General features: G+C 38.6%; 1 protein-coding gene across 2 annotated transcripts in view; it reads right to left on the bottom strand.

Annotated features, from left to right (window-relative positions):
* atp2b2 (ATPase plasma membrane Ca2+ transporting 2) overlaps positions 1–15,456 on the bottom strand; it is a 78,403-nt gene that overhangs the window by 18,167 nt on the left and 44,780 nt on the right. For both annotated transcript variants that reach the window (XM_037678781.1, XM_037678780.1), the window contains exons 10-13: positions 14,326–14,540; positions 13,675–13,917; positions 1,175–1,416; positions 464–698 (exon numbers count right to left, since the gene is read on the bottom strand). In XM_037678781.1, the coding sequence (XP_037534709.1) occupies positions 464–698; positions 1,175–1,416; positions 13,675–13,917; positions 14,326–14,540 (935 nt within the window). The remainder of the gene's footprint in view (positions 1–463; positions 699–1,174; positions 1,417–13,674; positions 13,918–14,325; positions 14,541–15,456) is intronic.

A 15,456-nucleotide genomic window follows, 5' to 3' on the forward strand; every position in this document is an offset into this window, starting at 1 on the left:
ATCCATCCATCCATCCATCCATCCATCCATCCATCCATCCATCCATCCATCCATCCATTTATTCATTCCAAAACTTTATAAAATGATCTTGTTTAACTTTGTTCTTCTAAGAAAATGAGTCATGGCAACAAAGACTGCAGCAGGTACAAAAAAAGAAAGATTTGAAATTACTAAAAGCTTGTCGCAGGTGAACAAAAACAAACTAGATTGTTGTCAAATAATTGGCAAGGTGAAAATGAAAACACAACACACATTCCCTAAAGAAGCATACAAATGAAAAATTAAATATAAAAAAACAATATTACACTTTTCAAAACTGAACAAATAATCCTTGATACCTCATATTTTCTGAAAACACACAAAACCTTCAGAGAAAGTGACACTGCTTTAAAGTGACTATAAAGTTACACCAATGACAAAGCTGTTGACATCCTTCTTTAACCAACACGTCGTGTGCTCCTACCTCTGGTCTGACAGGATCTTCTATTCCCACAACACAGATAGCAGTAAGGTCAGTGAGGATGTTGTTCTCATCATCCCAATTGGGCTCAGGATCCCTGGGAAAGTCACGATATGCCACACAGATGGTTCTTAGACCATCACATGCCATTGGCTCAATCACCTTTTTAACCATCTCATCCTTGTCTCGTGGACGGAAAACTCTTGGTTCACCAACTTCATTCAGAATGTGGTTGCATCTGTGAAATACAACACAAAAAATGGAAATTGTTGCAAAATTCTTAACCATAATATGTGATTTTATTACAATGCATTGAAATAAATTACAAAATACATCTTGATATTGCTGCAGGAAATCTTCAATCTGTTGCTGCAACTTTGTGAATTAGAAAAGACTCAACAAGCTTTTCACTTTGATTTAACTTATTCACAACAAAATATTCACATGTCTTGTAACATAGGTAAAAACGTTGTGTAACCACTTGGTCTTTCTTTGTGGCATTCGTGTTTTATTGCAGTTTTTAACAATGCAAAGCAAAATACAAGTGTGACTTTAAGTGAAAACTCTGCATAATAAGCAAAAATGTCTCTAAAATATGTTTAGTTTACAAAAATATATTTGTTATGCACTTGGTAAATTTAATATACCACACTTTAACAACAAAACTTCTAACATATCAGTCTAATCAACAATAATTAGGAAAACTGGACTCACTTTTTGAGAACAATCTCAGAAGCTCCCTTACTGTACATCCGGAAGCTCCCATCATGAAGTTTAATGACAGTGCTCATAGACTTCCTGACTGAGTTAAAAGTGTAGACCTTGTAAAGCTTCTCTTCGGGGATCTGGTTTCTTATAGGCTGGTAATCTCGCTTCAGGTCCAGGACCAGTCCCAGCAGACCACACTCTGTTTTGTTTCCAACCTGCTTTGGCAGACCACCTTCCTTATCTGGGGGCTGAATAAGAGGCAGAGGAAAATAAATAAAAAATGAATAACATTGTTGGTCGTTTTAATGTTGTTTGTTCTCTCTCTCTAAACTGCCATATTCTAAGAACAAACAGTATATAAACTGTTTAGTCTGTTCATGGAATGAGGTTCTCTTTTCTTCAGTACAATATCTGCAGTCTAACACTTGAAATAGCTGCTGGTGATAATTAAGCAGCAAGCAGGTGAATGGGTTACTGTGTGTGGGAGGCCGGGAGATGAGCTAGAATCAAATCTGGATGTTTTTATTTCAGGCATACGGCTCAATCCTTCAAAATCTGTAATTGTATGTTCAGAACAATGTAACTATCTTGTTCAGTAAACATTTCAGCTGAGTATAAACTACAGGAGGCAGAAAATTATGTACCGTTTTTACACAACATATGACATCTTTTCTGATAGAGCTATAACCAGGGATTTTAGTAGAGCAGCTTGTCCTTTTTAATTTAAGAAATCAGATGCTCATTTTTTGATCAAGAGCCGAAGCTCTAAGAGATGGAATGTAATTAGATTCTGTCTTTTATGGAAGTGTGTTTGTTTGATTTATGATTTAGCATCTGTCTAAAACTGTGCATGTGGCTGCTCAGGTGATATAGCACATGTGTGCAATCGTGTGCTTACTGTATGTACAAGTGTGTGACTGTGGTCAGCTTGTGAAAGGCTCAGTGTTGCTATGGTAACACTGGGCATTGCACTCTTGAAAGACGAGAATTGGGAAACGAGAGGGTGAGCTTTTCACCACTTGGGGATTCTTACTCACTGGCTCTGTTTCTCTTACAAGATTCTCACTCATCTCACTTCACACATGTCCTCAATTTTTAGGTTTTCCTTTTATTTTTTCCCAAGGATTCTTTTTTTTTTTCTGTGCTTGGCTATTTAGAAACAATTTAGCTTGAATTCTACAAAATATAAAGCATGCAAAAAATGCTACTTGCCACTGTGATGGAAAATTCTAAATAATGCTGACCTCTCACTCATGCACTGATGCTCATATGCTCGGACACATAAGACACAGTCAGCATGCAGTCTTGGCTGTCATTCTTTATGACACGCTTCTTCACACAATTACACAATCTCAAGATGATTTTTATCATTTCAATCAGCACTCCTCAAATAAATCAACTGGTTGCTTAGATAATAATGTTTACTCAAAATTTGGACAACATGAAATGAACTGACAGAAAAACGAAGAGCTACTTGTTAGAATTGATAAATGTCGGTAATCAGAATCCTGACATGCAATCTGAAATTACTGAAAGTGACTTAAAAAAAATGTATATTTTCTTGTTTTAAAAACTAGCCCACAGCAGATCTGTCCTGGAACATTGCTATTTTTGGTTATTCTAATTGTGGTTTCTTCAGCTTCATTGATAGGTTGTATTAGGGGAGATGTTTGCGTTATCGAACATACTTTCAAAGAGGGTAATGTAAAATTAATAAAGCTTTTTGAGGTAAAATGGTTCTTCCTGTTATCTGGCTATACAAATTCTGATTTTATTTATTTCTGAGCTGAGATAAACATGTCCTCAAAACTTGGAATTATTTGTTGTGCATGTTCATTTTAAAATCTCAGTATTATGACACAATTATTACACTATTAATTTAACATAAATATGTTTTGCTTATTACTGTCTCAGACATACATTCTTCCTTCTGCTGCAAAAGCTAAGACAGGGTGCACAATTATAGGGTTAAAAAGTCATGCAAGATTATGCAAGACAATAAAACCCAAAGGCAGTGCTGGTTTTTCTTCATCCAGTAATGGGGAATCTCTGGTTATTGTCCAGTTGTGTGTCTCACACAGAAAAGAGTACAAATATTTAATACGGAGTTTGTCTTAAATAACAGAATTAATGCCTTTTCCTAATGACCATGATTACATCAGGAAGACACTGCCTGTCATTGGCTAATGACAGGATTAGATAAATGGCCTCATCTGCACTGTCTGGTGGTGTTAGGGTGAATAAACTACCAGCCAGAGGACAACAATAAGTTAAATCACTAAAATGCAAATGACCACACACAATATCTTGCAGCTTTTGTAGATAAATATATCTGGTATAAAGCAGAATAATAATGACCATTATTAAAAATAGTAATAATTGTGTTTAAATTCAGTGAAAAGCTTATGGTTGTAATTAATCAATTACACTTTAAATGCTGTTTTCTTGGAGTACTACTTTTAGAAACCCTGGGATACACTGTTTATTAAATAAATTAACAGCCACCTAAAATTCCTCTTCTGGGTAAGAGAAATTTAGGAACTTGACAACTGCCTTGGTCAATAAAAAAAATAAATTGATAAAAAGATCTTTAAATAAAGGTCATAAGCCGGAACAGGAACACAAACACTGCTTTCTTTGAGGTTTATCTTAACATGGCTTTTTACGTTCAAGAGCAGAAGCTGGTATGAAATGCCCAATATTGGCATGACTGAGCTCCTGCTGGCACGCCCTGGCCTGGATGTGGATTAGGACCAGCTGCCCTCTCCCTGGTCCTTGGGTGTTGCTGCAGGCAAGGACATATGCCAGAGGGAGAGCTGGCAACATTACTTCCTATTCCACCTGGGGCTTTTCTTAATCCATACCTCCTGTTCCTTGTTTCTCGCTTTCTTAGTCATCTTCTTACTTTTCCTTCTATATTCACATCTCACCAGCCATTCATTGCTTTATTTGATTCTCAGGTCACATTTTTCTCCTGTTTGGCCACGTTTGTCTTGTATGACTCTCTTCTTCATTAACAATTTTCCTGGTTCAAGAAGCTTCACCAGCTGCAATCCTATTCTTTTTTTGGACTCACATTCTATGAAGGGGTAAAATATATTCTAGGTCTCCACATGACTGTAACCACTAGTCAGGCTAAGGCCTTGGAGGCATGCTGTAGGGCAGTAATACAGTGCTCTAGAGTCACTCACAAAAGCAATTGCCACTTGACTGGTTTTCCCTGCGTCTTCTATTTACTTCCATCCTTTTTTTCCCTTTAACTCTAGCTTGTTGTCCCACTGCTTTCACAGTTACCTCCCAATATAAACAGAGGTAGACATAAGAAAGTATTTCAGGTTGTCCAGTGAACAACCTCTTCACAGAGACTGATTGTCCACCAAAATTTTGGGTTGTCTGCAACCTTTACAATAATGAAGGCAACAATCTCAAGAAAAATGTAATTTGATAAGTATACTGCACTACATACAAAGTTTACTATATACAACTGTTCTCAGTCAGCCATCTTGTGGACTGCTTGGAATTTTCAAGCTACTGATTAGCAGACTCTTTCAGGAGCTGCTCAAGTGGAACTTCCTTGTTCTCCTCCTCATCCTCTTCCTTGTCATCACTTTGCAAGAGAGGTTCTCGCAGCATATTTGAGGCAGAGATTAAAAAGCTTTTGACTCTTTCTGCACCTATGGGTTACCCAAGCACCCCCCCCACCCACCCACCCACAAGAACTTTTTTTTTAAACTGAGGTGTTCTCTGATATATTTAAAAAAAAGCACAGAAAGTGCTTTGCAGAGCAGAAATCAACTTAAAAAAACATATTTTTAAATTAGCCAGACTGACGGATTTCTCCACTAAAATGGTCATTTCATTCAAAAGGATTATATTTACAGGATTTCAGTTTGGCAGCATGGTGTTGCAACTGGTAGAGCTGCTGCCTCTCAGCGAGCAGGTCCCCGGTTCAAATCCCCGTCCGGGGGCCTTTCTGGGTGGAGTTTGCATGTTCTCTCCGTGCATGCGTGGGTTTTCTCCGGGTACTCCAGTTTCCTCCCGCAGACTAAAACATGCATGTTAGGCTGATTGGTAACTCTAAATTGTCCCTAGGTGTGAGTGAGAGAGTGAATGGTTGTTTGTCTCGTTTGTCTCTATGTGGCCCTGTGATGGACTTGCGACCCATCCAGGATGTATCCCGCACCTCGCACAGTGATTGCTGGACATGGGCACCGGCGACCCCCGTGACCCAAAAATGAAAGAAGCGGGTAAAAGATAATGGATGGATGGATTTCAGCTCATGTAGAAATTTAATACTTTTTATTTTTCATATTTGTTCATTTATTAAATTGCAGTGATCACAGTTACCTCTCAGTATGGTACTAAATATAAAGTTTAGAACATCCTAACTAGGGATGCACGGATCCACTTTTTTTTCACTTCTGATCCGATACCGATATCTGCTGTTTGGTATCGGCCTATACCGTTCCGATACCGATCTGATAAAGAAAAGCTGTGCTGAATTAACAAAAATGACTAAATCATGTCATCTGGACCCGTTTCCGAAACAGGTCCAGATGACGTGATTTTGCTATTTTTGTTGTCTACCTGGATGTTTGAGCTTACAAACCCAGTGCTGAATTAACTTAAAACATTTGTTTTGTTAAACGCAGACATGACTGTACTGAATTACAAATTTATTGAAAACTCTGCACCATAACAGCACATTTAAACACACCAAGAGCTTCACAAGCTCAGTCAAACATGTAAAAACAACACAACTTTAATTTGTTCAGTCAGTACGCTAGCGCGTGATGTCTCTCATAGCGCAAAGCATAGAATTAGAGTGAATAGATCTGCCCAGTCATGGATCGGTCACATTGTCACGATACCCGATCCAGAAGATTTTTTCCAATATCGGTACCAATACCTATATTGGTATTGGATCGGTGCATCTCTAATCCTAACAGTCACAACACCTTATTTTTGCTAAAACACCGTGTAGAATTTAAGTTTGGAGATATTTATGATAAACTACAAACACCTGAAACTACCTCTCATGCTGAAAGAAATGGAGACACATCTTTGTTTGAATCTGGGGCATATAAATATTTGTCTTTTAGTGTTGATATTGTTTAATTATAAGAACTCCATTGACAGAACTTCATTGTGACGACAGAGAACTTTATTCCATGTTTCTTGCAATTGGTTGTCCACTGGACAACCTCGAGGCAAAATCTGGTTGTCTGAGACAAAAATAGGTTGTATCAGACAACTGGAAGCCACTTATGTCGACCGCTGATAAATATCTTTCAGTTTCTACTGTATATTATGTAGTTTCATTTAAAAAACAACTTCAAAATTTAGCCAAATGGCTTGCTAAATATCAGCATCAAGACCGAAATTAAAAATATCCATAAATTAATCAATCAATCAACTTCTATGCTACGCTATGCTAAGTCAAATTTTGGAAGCTTCTGACAACAGGAACAAAACTGGTTTTATACTGCTTAGTTTTACATCTGGGAATCAAATATCTGCTTCCCAATGGGAGAAGCCTGAACTCGCAGGGCAGAGGATGAGACACACATCTCTTAAGATGAATTTGGATCACCTCTGCACCTGCCTGAAGTACAAGGATTCTGGGCTTAGCTGCATCTCACCCGTCAACTTACTGGACCATTTGACTATTTGGTTCAGGCAGTTCTTGTATTTAAAAGTTAAAATACGAAACCAAAACCGATTCAATAAAAGCTCGATAAAATTAAGTCAACAACATATTATCATGCAGCATTAACTTTGGTATAGTATTTCATAAATTTAGCTACTTCTGTACTTCCACTCTGCACTTTAATGTATCTAATAGATGCTGGTTTCATCAATCAACTAAAACAAGACCAATAAAAGCACGTAAATTATGATCATGATGAATAAAGGGGAAATCCATTAAGCCTCGTGCCACTGAAACATCAAAGGATTGTCAGAAACTGATGTGATGACACCTCTTTTACACCCGATTTTAGTTGTCCTATCAAATTCCTAAGTGCTGGTTGATAAGACAAGGTAACAGAATATGTGTTTTTAAAAACATAACATCATTTTCCTTTTCATTTAAAAGATACAGTAGAGTGTATTTTAATAGCCATTTGCATGTGAGAGTATTAGCTATCGTTTTCTTCTGTGACTGGAAAAAGTGACCTGAGCAGGTGGATGAATTTACATGAAACTGAGCTCTGAGGACATTCACAGAACCGTGCTAATCACACCACGTTGCTGTGAGAACACACACCTGTAGTCTGAACACCTCTAACAGAGTTAGAATGCCTAACATGACAATTGTGTGCATGAGCCATCAGTGTGTACCGCTATACACATATCTATTTTCAGCCCTTCTGTGTGTAGCATACACTTTTAATATGGTACATACGTAATTAAGTTTTTTAGGGTGTGGCTGCCACTAAGACTGGAATACTTTCTTTTAAGTAGTCAATATATTGATGTCCCTAAATATTATTCTTATTTCTTTATGAAGCATGATTGATTAGACTGTAAGAGCCATATATATGTCTCACTTATTTGTTTCACACAGTCTATTCAGAATTTATGAATGATTGTAATGTTGTGACTGAAACTATAGTGTATATGTGCTTTTATGTAAGCGTGCAACTGCTGTTTATGTGCATAGTTTTAATGTGTAAACTTGTGTAAATTTGTCCTCTGAAGATGAAAGTTTTTCTACTTCTTACTGCTATATGCATGTGCGGTCAAAGGAGGTAGAGATATAGGAGGGGATGTATTATAAAGCTAGAGAGCACTAGGGGGATTGATATGGGTATCAAAGCCTGCCTCTTTGCCTTTGTGTTTTTGTGTGATGGCCATCAAAGACTTCCACAGCCATCCAGGCATCCCACAGGATTGGCCTCTTATATAAGAACACACCAGCAAGCATACTGTACGGCTGGAGTGGAACTGAGGGAGTGGAGGCGGCTAAGGGGAGAGGGATAAAGGAATATATTACTCACAATTCTCTCTTCTGCATCCTGCTTTCTGAGTTCTTTAATTAATTAATTAACCTGCCATATTTACTTGTTTGTGCCATTCCTTCAGTCTGCCTTTAAATATAGATTATATAGATAATATAGATGCCTCAGCAAGCAAACTCTTGTAAATATTTAGTGATTGTTTAATGCCGAATGCCCTTGACACAACTACAGAGGTTCAGGTTTGGTTCAGGTTTGGTTTACAGTAGTCCCTCGGTTATCACAGGGGATCCGTACCCTGAAGTCCCACGATAAGTGAAAAACCGCAAAGTAGGAATAATAGTACAAGTAGTAAGTAGTAGTTTATTTTAGTATTTATAACTATATATATTAAGGCATTTTAAACCCTTCCCACACTCTTGCAATATTCTAAACAATGTTTCTAAACTCTAAATGCTCTAAAAGAGCACAAAATGTCATGCTTTCCCTCTCTGTGCCTCCGCTGTTCTCAGCCACCTTCAAGCACTCTCGGCCACGTCCACTTCTCCACGCTGCACGCAGAGCAGCTTATCAGCTGCAGCAGGATGTTTATCCTGCAATAAAGGTGGCACAGAGGTGCACGAGGAAGCTTTTTCTACAGTTGTGGGCTGCACAAAGGAGCAGCAGGTGTTAAATAATTCAAAATAATTTATTTTAAATAAAAATTCCATGCTGATTGTGCGGCTCATCCATCAATCAGTCAATTGTGTGCCATGTCCAATCTTATTTTGAAAAACCTTGATAGAGTGAATTTGCGATAAACGAACCGCAGAGTAGCAAGGGACTACTGTATTTGTCATATGCAAAATCAACACAAGGTCAACAGTGCAATGAAATGCTCAGGGCGAGAAGAACCGTCTCAACTCGCCAAAAAACAGCAACAACATATACCAAAGCATGCAAAAAAATACAAAAACAAGGCGCCAAAAGTGAAAAAGAAGTAAATCAACAGCAGCATGGTCCTATTAGCACAGTGGTTCTGATTACAGTGAGGTTATCATAGCAACATGGTCCAGTTAGCAGCATGGTACTGTTAGAGGTGTGTTTCGGTTAGTGGTGTGGTCTTGTTAGCAGTGTTAGCAGGTCTTGTTAGCAGGTACTTTCAGCAGCATGATGATAATAAGGACCACAGTAGCTGCCTCCCAAATTGCCCTCCAGAACTGGGTCCAACAGACAGAACATATAAGGTTCCTCCGCAGAACCAGGCGGGTCCACAGAGTTTGGTCCATGCAGGCAGACAGAGGATCTTGTTAGTAGCATTAACATGTCTAGTTAGCAGGTCCTGTCAGCAGCCCAATGGTAACAATGAGCGCAGCAGCTGCCCTCCCAGACTGCCCTCCAGAACGGGTCCGGCAGACAAAGAACATCCAAGGATTTCCCGCAGAACTGAACAGGTCCGTAGAGTTCGGTTTGTGCAGACAGATGGAGGATCATAGAGCTGCCATGACAGGCTTGAGCCTGATGTTGGAAGGATTGAACCACGATGGAAAGATGGCAAGGCAGCGACACAGAAACTCCACAAGTGTGTCGCGGTCATACCCGTGCTGTGGATCTGCAGTGTAGGTGCAAAAAAAGTTAAAACAAAAACAACAGGAACAAAAAAGATTGAGTCGAAGCGGAGCTCCCGTCAGTGCTACCATTCTGTGGTGCATGTGACGTCAGAGCTACCACGGCCCACATGTGCGGCACAGAGGGCTGCTATCTAGGATGTCTGGGACAGCAGAAGTGGTGGAGAAGGGCCTTGCTTAAGGGCCCAGAGTGGGACAAATGAGGGTGGAGGCAGGTGTGGGTGCTTCATCTTACCCACCAACATTTTGATGTAATGGTCAGGGGATTTGAACCAGTGACCTTCAATCACAGGCTCGCCTCCTCTAAACACTAAGCCACGACTCCGTAATTTTAGTTTCTCTGACTACCCTGATATGCATCTGTGTATTATGCGTGTTTCTAAATAATATATTTTTTTCCCATCTTGTGCATTTTTACTGCACTGTGCCTTTATAGACTCTCAGTAATTCAGAACAGGGTCATTGTAAAAAACTGACAAAGCCAGGTGGACATTTTTATTCTTACAGACCAGACACTTCTCATAAAAGGAGCTTTCTCATTTTTGATTCAAATTGATATTTACTTTATTCCTTACTGACATGATATTTGCAAATTAAAGTATTTTGTGGCGGCACAGTGACTCAGTTGGTAGATCTGTTGCCTCTCAGCGACAAGATCGCAGAATATAATCGCAGCTCAAGGTCTTTCTGGGTGGAGTTTGCATGTTCTCTCTGTGCATGCTTGGATTTTCTCCAGGTACTCCCATTTCCTCCCACAGGCCAAAAACATGCATGTTAGCTTGATTGGTAACTCTAAATTGTCCCTAGGTATGAGAGAGTGAGTGAATGGTTGTTTGTCTTGTTTGTCTCTATTTGTCCCTGTGATGGACTTGCGACCTGTCCAGGGTGTCCCCCGCCTCTCGCACAGTAACTACTAAATATGGACACCAGTGACCCCCGTGACCCAAAAAGGAAGAAGCAGGTAAACATAACGGCTTGATGGATGAAAGTATTTTGTGTCTTGTGTGGTATAAGTTTCAATCTAAATGAGTGTTTCAATAATAAAAAAAACTAATAGGCTTATGAAAAATCTCTGTCTACTGCATTCACTATAAACAAGAGACCATCTTCAGCACTTAGACAGATTGGATTCAATTATAGTCTGCTATGCTCTGAATATCAGATAAGACAAAATTACACAACTGTTCTCAAGGTGACAAGTTGAGTGAATGTTTGATGAATGTAAAGCAGTAGCCAAGGACACTGACTACATGCTTTGCCAGAATCTGAGCACTTCTGACCTGCTTAGATGTTTCAGAAATGCTTACATCATATGATTTTACAGCTGAGACAGAGTAACAAATTTCATAAAAACAGACTGTTTAAAATGTCCTATACTACAAATCTCAAGCATATTGCAATATTTTATCTTTTAGTTTTAAATTGCAAAATATTACATTTAATTATCTTGTAAAAAGCACATATGGATGGGAAAACATGTAACGTATTTTCCATCGAACACATCGCACCGCCGTACAAATCGCATCAGTCCAAATATGTCTAATAAAGTGGAAAAATCCATAAATACGTTGCTTCGTCGTATACGTTGCATCTGTTATGCGTCACCGATGATGTGTCGCATTTGTTACGCATCACCGCTGACAACCCGGAAATGTGAGTCGGTGTTGTGCCAAAAATCGATTGGCTGCCAAATAGCGGCTGCTGGGGCGTGCATGGGAAGGCTTAAACAAAAAGTTAACAAGACTAACACTTAAAAACAATTGTTTGTTCACTCGAAATTATAGCAAAGGTGTGTCTCAGTTGAACTATTCCTTTAAAAATGCACTTTAATGGTCAAAGCAGCTGAATTTCAAAAATAGTTTCACTGCTGGCTGAGGAGCTGGGAAGCAGGCACAAGCAGCGGGACCAGCAGCTGTATCTCTTTAAAATTTAACGTTAACCACCTAAAAAGAAATATTTGTTTGCTCAAAATTATAGCAAAGGTGTATCTCAATCTAACGTTTGCTTAATAAAAGGACTTAACGGTCAAATCAGCTGTATTTCAAAAGTATTTGCTGACTCGGTGCTCCGGGAGCGCGCAGAGGAAGGAAAAAAGAGAAGGAGAAACGATGTGCACTTCTTCGAAATTTAACAAGAAAAGCACCTAAAACAATTATTTGTTTGCTCTAAATTATAGCAAAGGTGTGTCTCTGTTGAACTTTTACTTAATAAATGCACTTTAATGGTCAAATTAGCTGCATTTCGCCGGGGCGGTGCAGCAAAATGAAGCTGGTTTGACGGTTGCTCCAAGCAGCGAGCAGAATGAAGGTGACAAGCCGATTGTGTCATTAATAGCTGGTGAAGATTCTCAGTCATTTAGGACATGGTAAATTCAAAAAAGTTCAAGACTAAATAATAAAGTATAAAGTATAATAATAAAATTCCAGTTTTTTTTTGTCTTGAACTTTTTTGAATTTGTCATTATAGCCACGTTTACCTATTACGTGATACAATGGCATGCCTTACTACTCTGCTGCCATCTAATGCCTGAAAATGGTACTGTTCAATATTTTTTTTCTGTCAGAATGAATGAAAACGGTCATATCTCAGCCAAAAATTGGTTTATAAATATAGGAAAAAAATCCATAAATACGTGACTTAGGCCTATAAGTGGCAGGGCATGCAAATTATGCAAAAAAAAAAAAGACTTATTCAGCAAAAAATACCAAGTACGTATCTCTACAGACAAATTCGGAAGGCGTATCTGGGGGGCCACATCTGATTGGACGAGGCGTATCTGAGGGGCCATATCTGATTGGACTATAGGAAAATGGGCGTGTCTGGCGGGCCACATCTGATTGGACGATAGAAAAGTGGGCGTGTCTGGTGGGCCACATCTGCTTGGACAAAAAAATAAATGCTGAACGAAAAAAAGCTGTTTGTGTTAACCACAAACATATTATGTCTATGATGTTAACCGGTTCGACATTAGCAGCGTGACGTCTCAGGTTCAACATTAGCGGCGTCTCGGTTCGACATTAGCGGCATCTCCATAACTTCTCTTTCCGCCTCTCTTAACACAGAACTTCCAGTTACATTTCAAAATAAGAGCAACATAACTGGATAGTGGGGAGGGCTAAATGTTTTTTAATGTAATGGCTAGGTATTCAAAAACAAACAAAATCCATTTTGGTTGTTGAAAAATGTGAAAATAGTTACAATCGATTCATAAAGAAAGAAAAATAAAGTAACCAAAATATTAATGATACTTAAACTGGCCTTGGGACATAAGATGTTGCCTTTAACTTCACATTTTTTTGTTCAACTTTTAAATCAGTCACTGCAGATGAGTGATTGTCAGTTTCTGTAAGAGTTCTGCAACTGGAGCAGGTATTTCTGTTTACTGGTTAACTTCCTCAGCTGTCTCACATTTTAAGGGTCAACCCTACTTCATGTTTCAGCTCCTTTCATAGATCAGATCTCATAGAAGAGCACTTCTAAAAAGCAAATTTTGTTTTTAGCGTTTGTTTTGGGTCATTATCTCACCATAGGACTCATGATCTTTAATTGAGACCAGATTTTTTGACAAATAGGAGCAGGTTTCGTTCAGATGATTCATATTTCATTGTACCCAGACCACACTCAAGGCAACCTGTGTCAAGTGCAGCCTACAACCAAGAACACAAGAGAATCGTCTTGTATTTGACAGTAGATATAATGCTGTTTCTTAGAAACCTTCAGTTTTAAAAATAGAGCTGACGTAACTTACCTAAGGAGCAGCAAATACAGCTAGCCAATCAGTGTTTGCCCCCTACAAACACCTATCAAATACAGCTAGCCAATCAGTGTTTGCCCCCCACAAACACCTATTCTCCAGAAACGCCCACTTTTGGCCTGCAGAGAACCCCTTTTCAAAAATACGGTAAATTGTCAAGTTAGATGACCAAGATAGATGGCTTACCAGTATTTTTGTCGTATAGGCACTGTTGAGAGAGATGGCATTGACCAGTAACTCCAATGATTTGGGAGGTAATACACCAGGATCTGGAATTACTTTGTAGTGAACATCTCCAACATAGCACTGCACAGCTGTCATGCGGTTGGTGGTTAGTGTGCCTGTCTTGTCAGAGCAAATGGCTGTGGCATTACCCATTGTTTCACAGGCATCCAGGTGACGCACAAGATTGTTGTCTTTCATCATTTTCTGTTGGCAGAAAAAAAAGTGCATTTAAAAAGATTTTAAAACTTTTGACAAACTTGATGGTTGCCAAAACTAGTCTTTCAGAAATCTATAAAACCTGAAATACATTCCAAATATTTGTGTTAAAAATTAAAACTAAATGTTTTACTGAAACATATCATTCTTATGGCTCTAAAATATGAATAGAACCATTTCGCAACGTATCAAATAAAAAGTCAATTAAATAGAGCCTAAAACATTGACATAATAAAACCTAACTATAAAAATTAAATTTCACATTTTAAAGTCATGAAATATTGCAGATATAGACAATAATGTTTTAGATAATCATTAAAAACATAAATATGGAACAATGTTTAAATAATATATGCTGTCATACTTTCCTTTTGTGTGTGTGTGTTCTTATTTTACCTTGACAGAGTATGCTAGCGAGATGGTCACAGCCAGTGGAAGCCCCTCTGGTACAGCCACCACCAGTACAGTCACACCAATGATGAAGAACTTGACAAAGTACTGGATGTAGATGGGCGTACACTCTGGCATCCAAGGATTCTTCTTCAGGACAAAGTTGTCGATGGCAAAATACAGGACCAAGATGATGACTGTAATCGCTGACATGAGCAAACCTGGAAGAGGTACAGAAGGTGCCAGATGAGAAAAGGAAAGTTGGAATAAAATTTTAGCTACTGGTAGTTACCTTCTCTTTGTGCCCTTGAATAGCAACCAAAATATTGTACGGTATCTGGTTATTTTATCTTATTGCCTCACTATTAGAGGGGAATAAACTATCATAGCAAGATTCTTTAAGCCAGACCTAATCAAGGAGTGTGGGTCAAGGGTCGGATGCAGCCAAAAATAATTTGACCTCCACAAAGCTATCAAAATCCCAAACTTATCTGTCTGAATATTTTGCTAAAATAAATATATTAGCATTAAATTAAGCTTTGCATGATGCTATCAAACAGGTAATCTTTGTTAAATATGAAAACTGAGAGGGATGTGGTGAGCATCAGCAAGTAGTTGTTTGACTGACCAATTCATCTGACATGCTAAAGGCAGTAAGGCTACAATGTGAAGGGAAGACAGCAGGAGATGTAGCATTAGCTAAGCTCACTGTGTCAAGAGGTTTCTTTCCATTTAAATCAGTCAAACATGTTGGGTTATCTTTGAGACTGTATCAATGTCTACCATTTACAAAAACGTCTGCAGTAAGTGTAATGCATCTCAACCACTAGCACAAACAGCAATGTTAGTATTTTAACATCACAACTCACTCAGGCACTGATAAAAGCATGAGCACATTTCAGTTATGAGCTGTTTTAACCTAAAATGGTTTCAGTGGTTGACTATGGTCTGTAATGACAACGCTAGTCTAAATTACATAAGCCAAAATTTATTGAAACATGAACATCAAAAACGTGTTGCAATTGTGACTGACAGTGTGAAGACTGTAAATGCAAAGCATCCATCCATCCATCCATCCATCCATCCATCCATCCATCCATCCATCCATCCATCCATCCATCCATCCATCCATCCATC

This window comes from Nematolebias whitei, chromosome 7 (assembly GCF_014905685.2).
Source record: "Nematolebias whitei isolate Nwh7 chromosome 7, NemWhi1, whole genome shotgun sequence".
Lineage (NCBI taxonomy): Eukaryota > Metazoa > Chordata > Actinopteri > Cyprinodontiformes > Rivulidae > Nematolebias > Nematolebias whitei.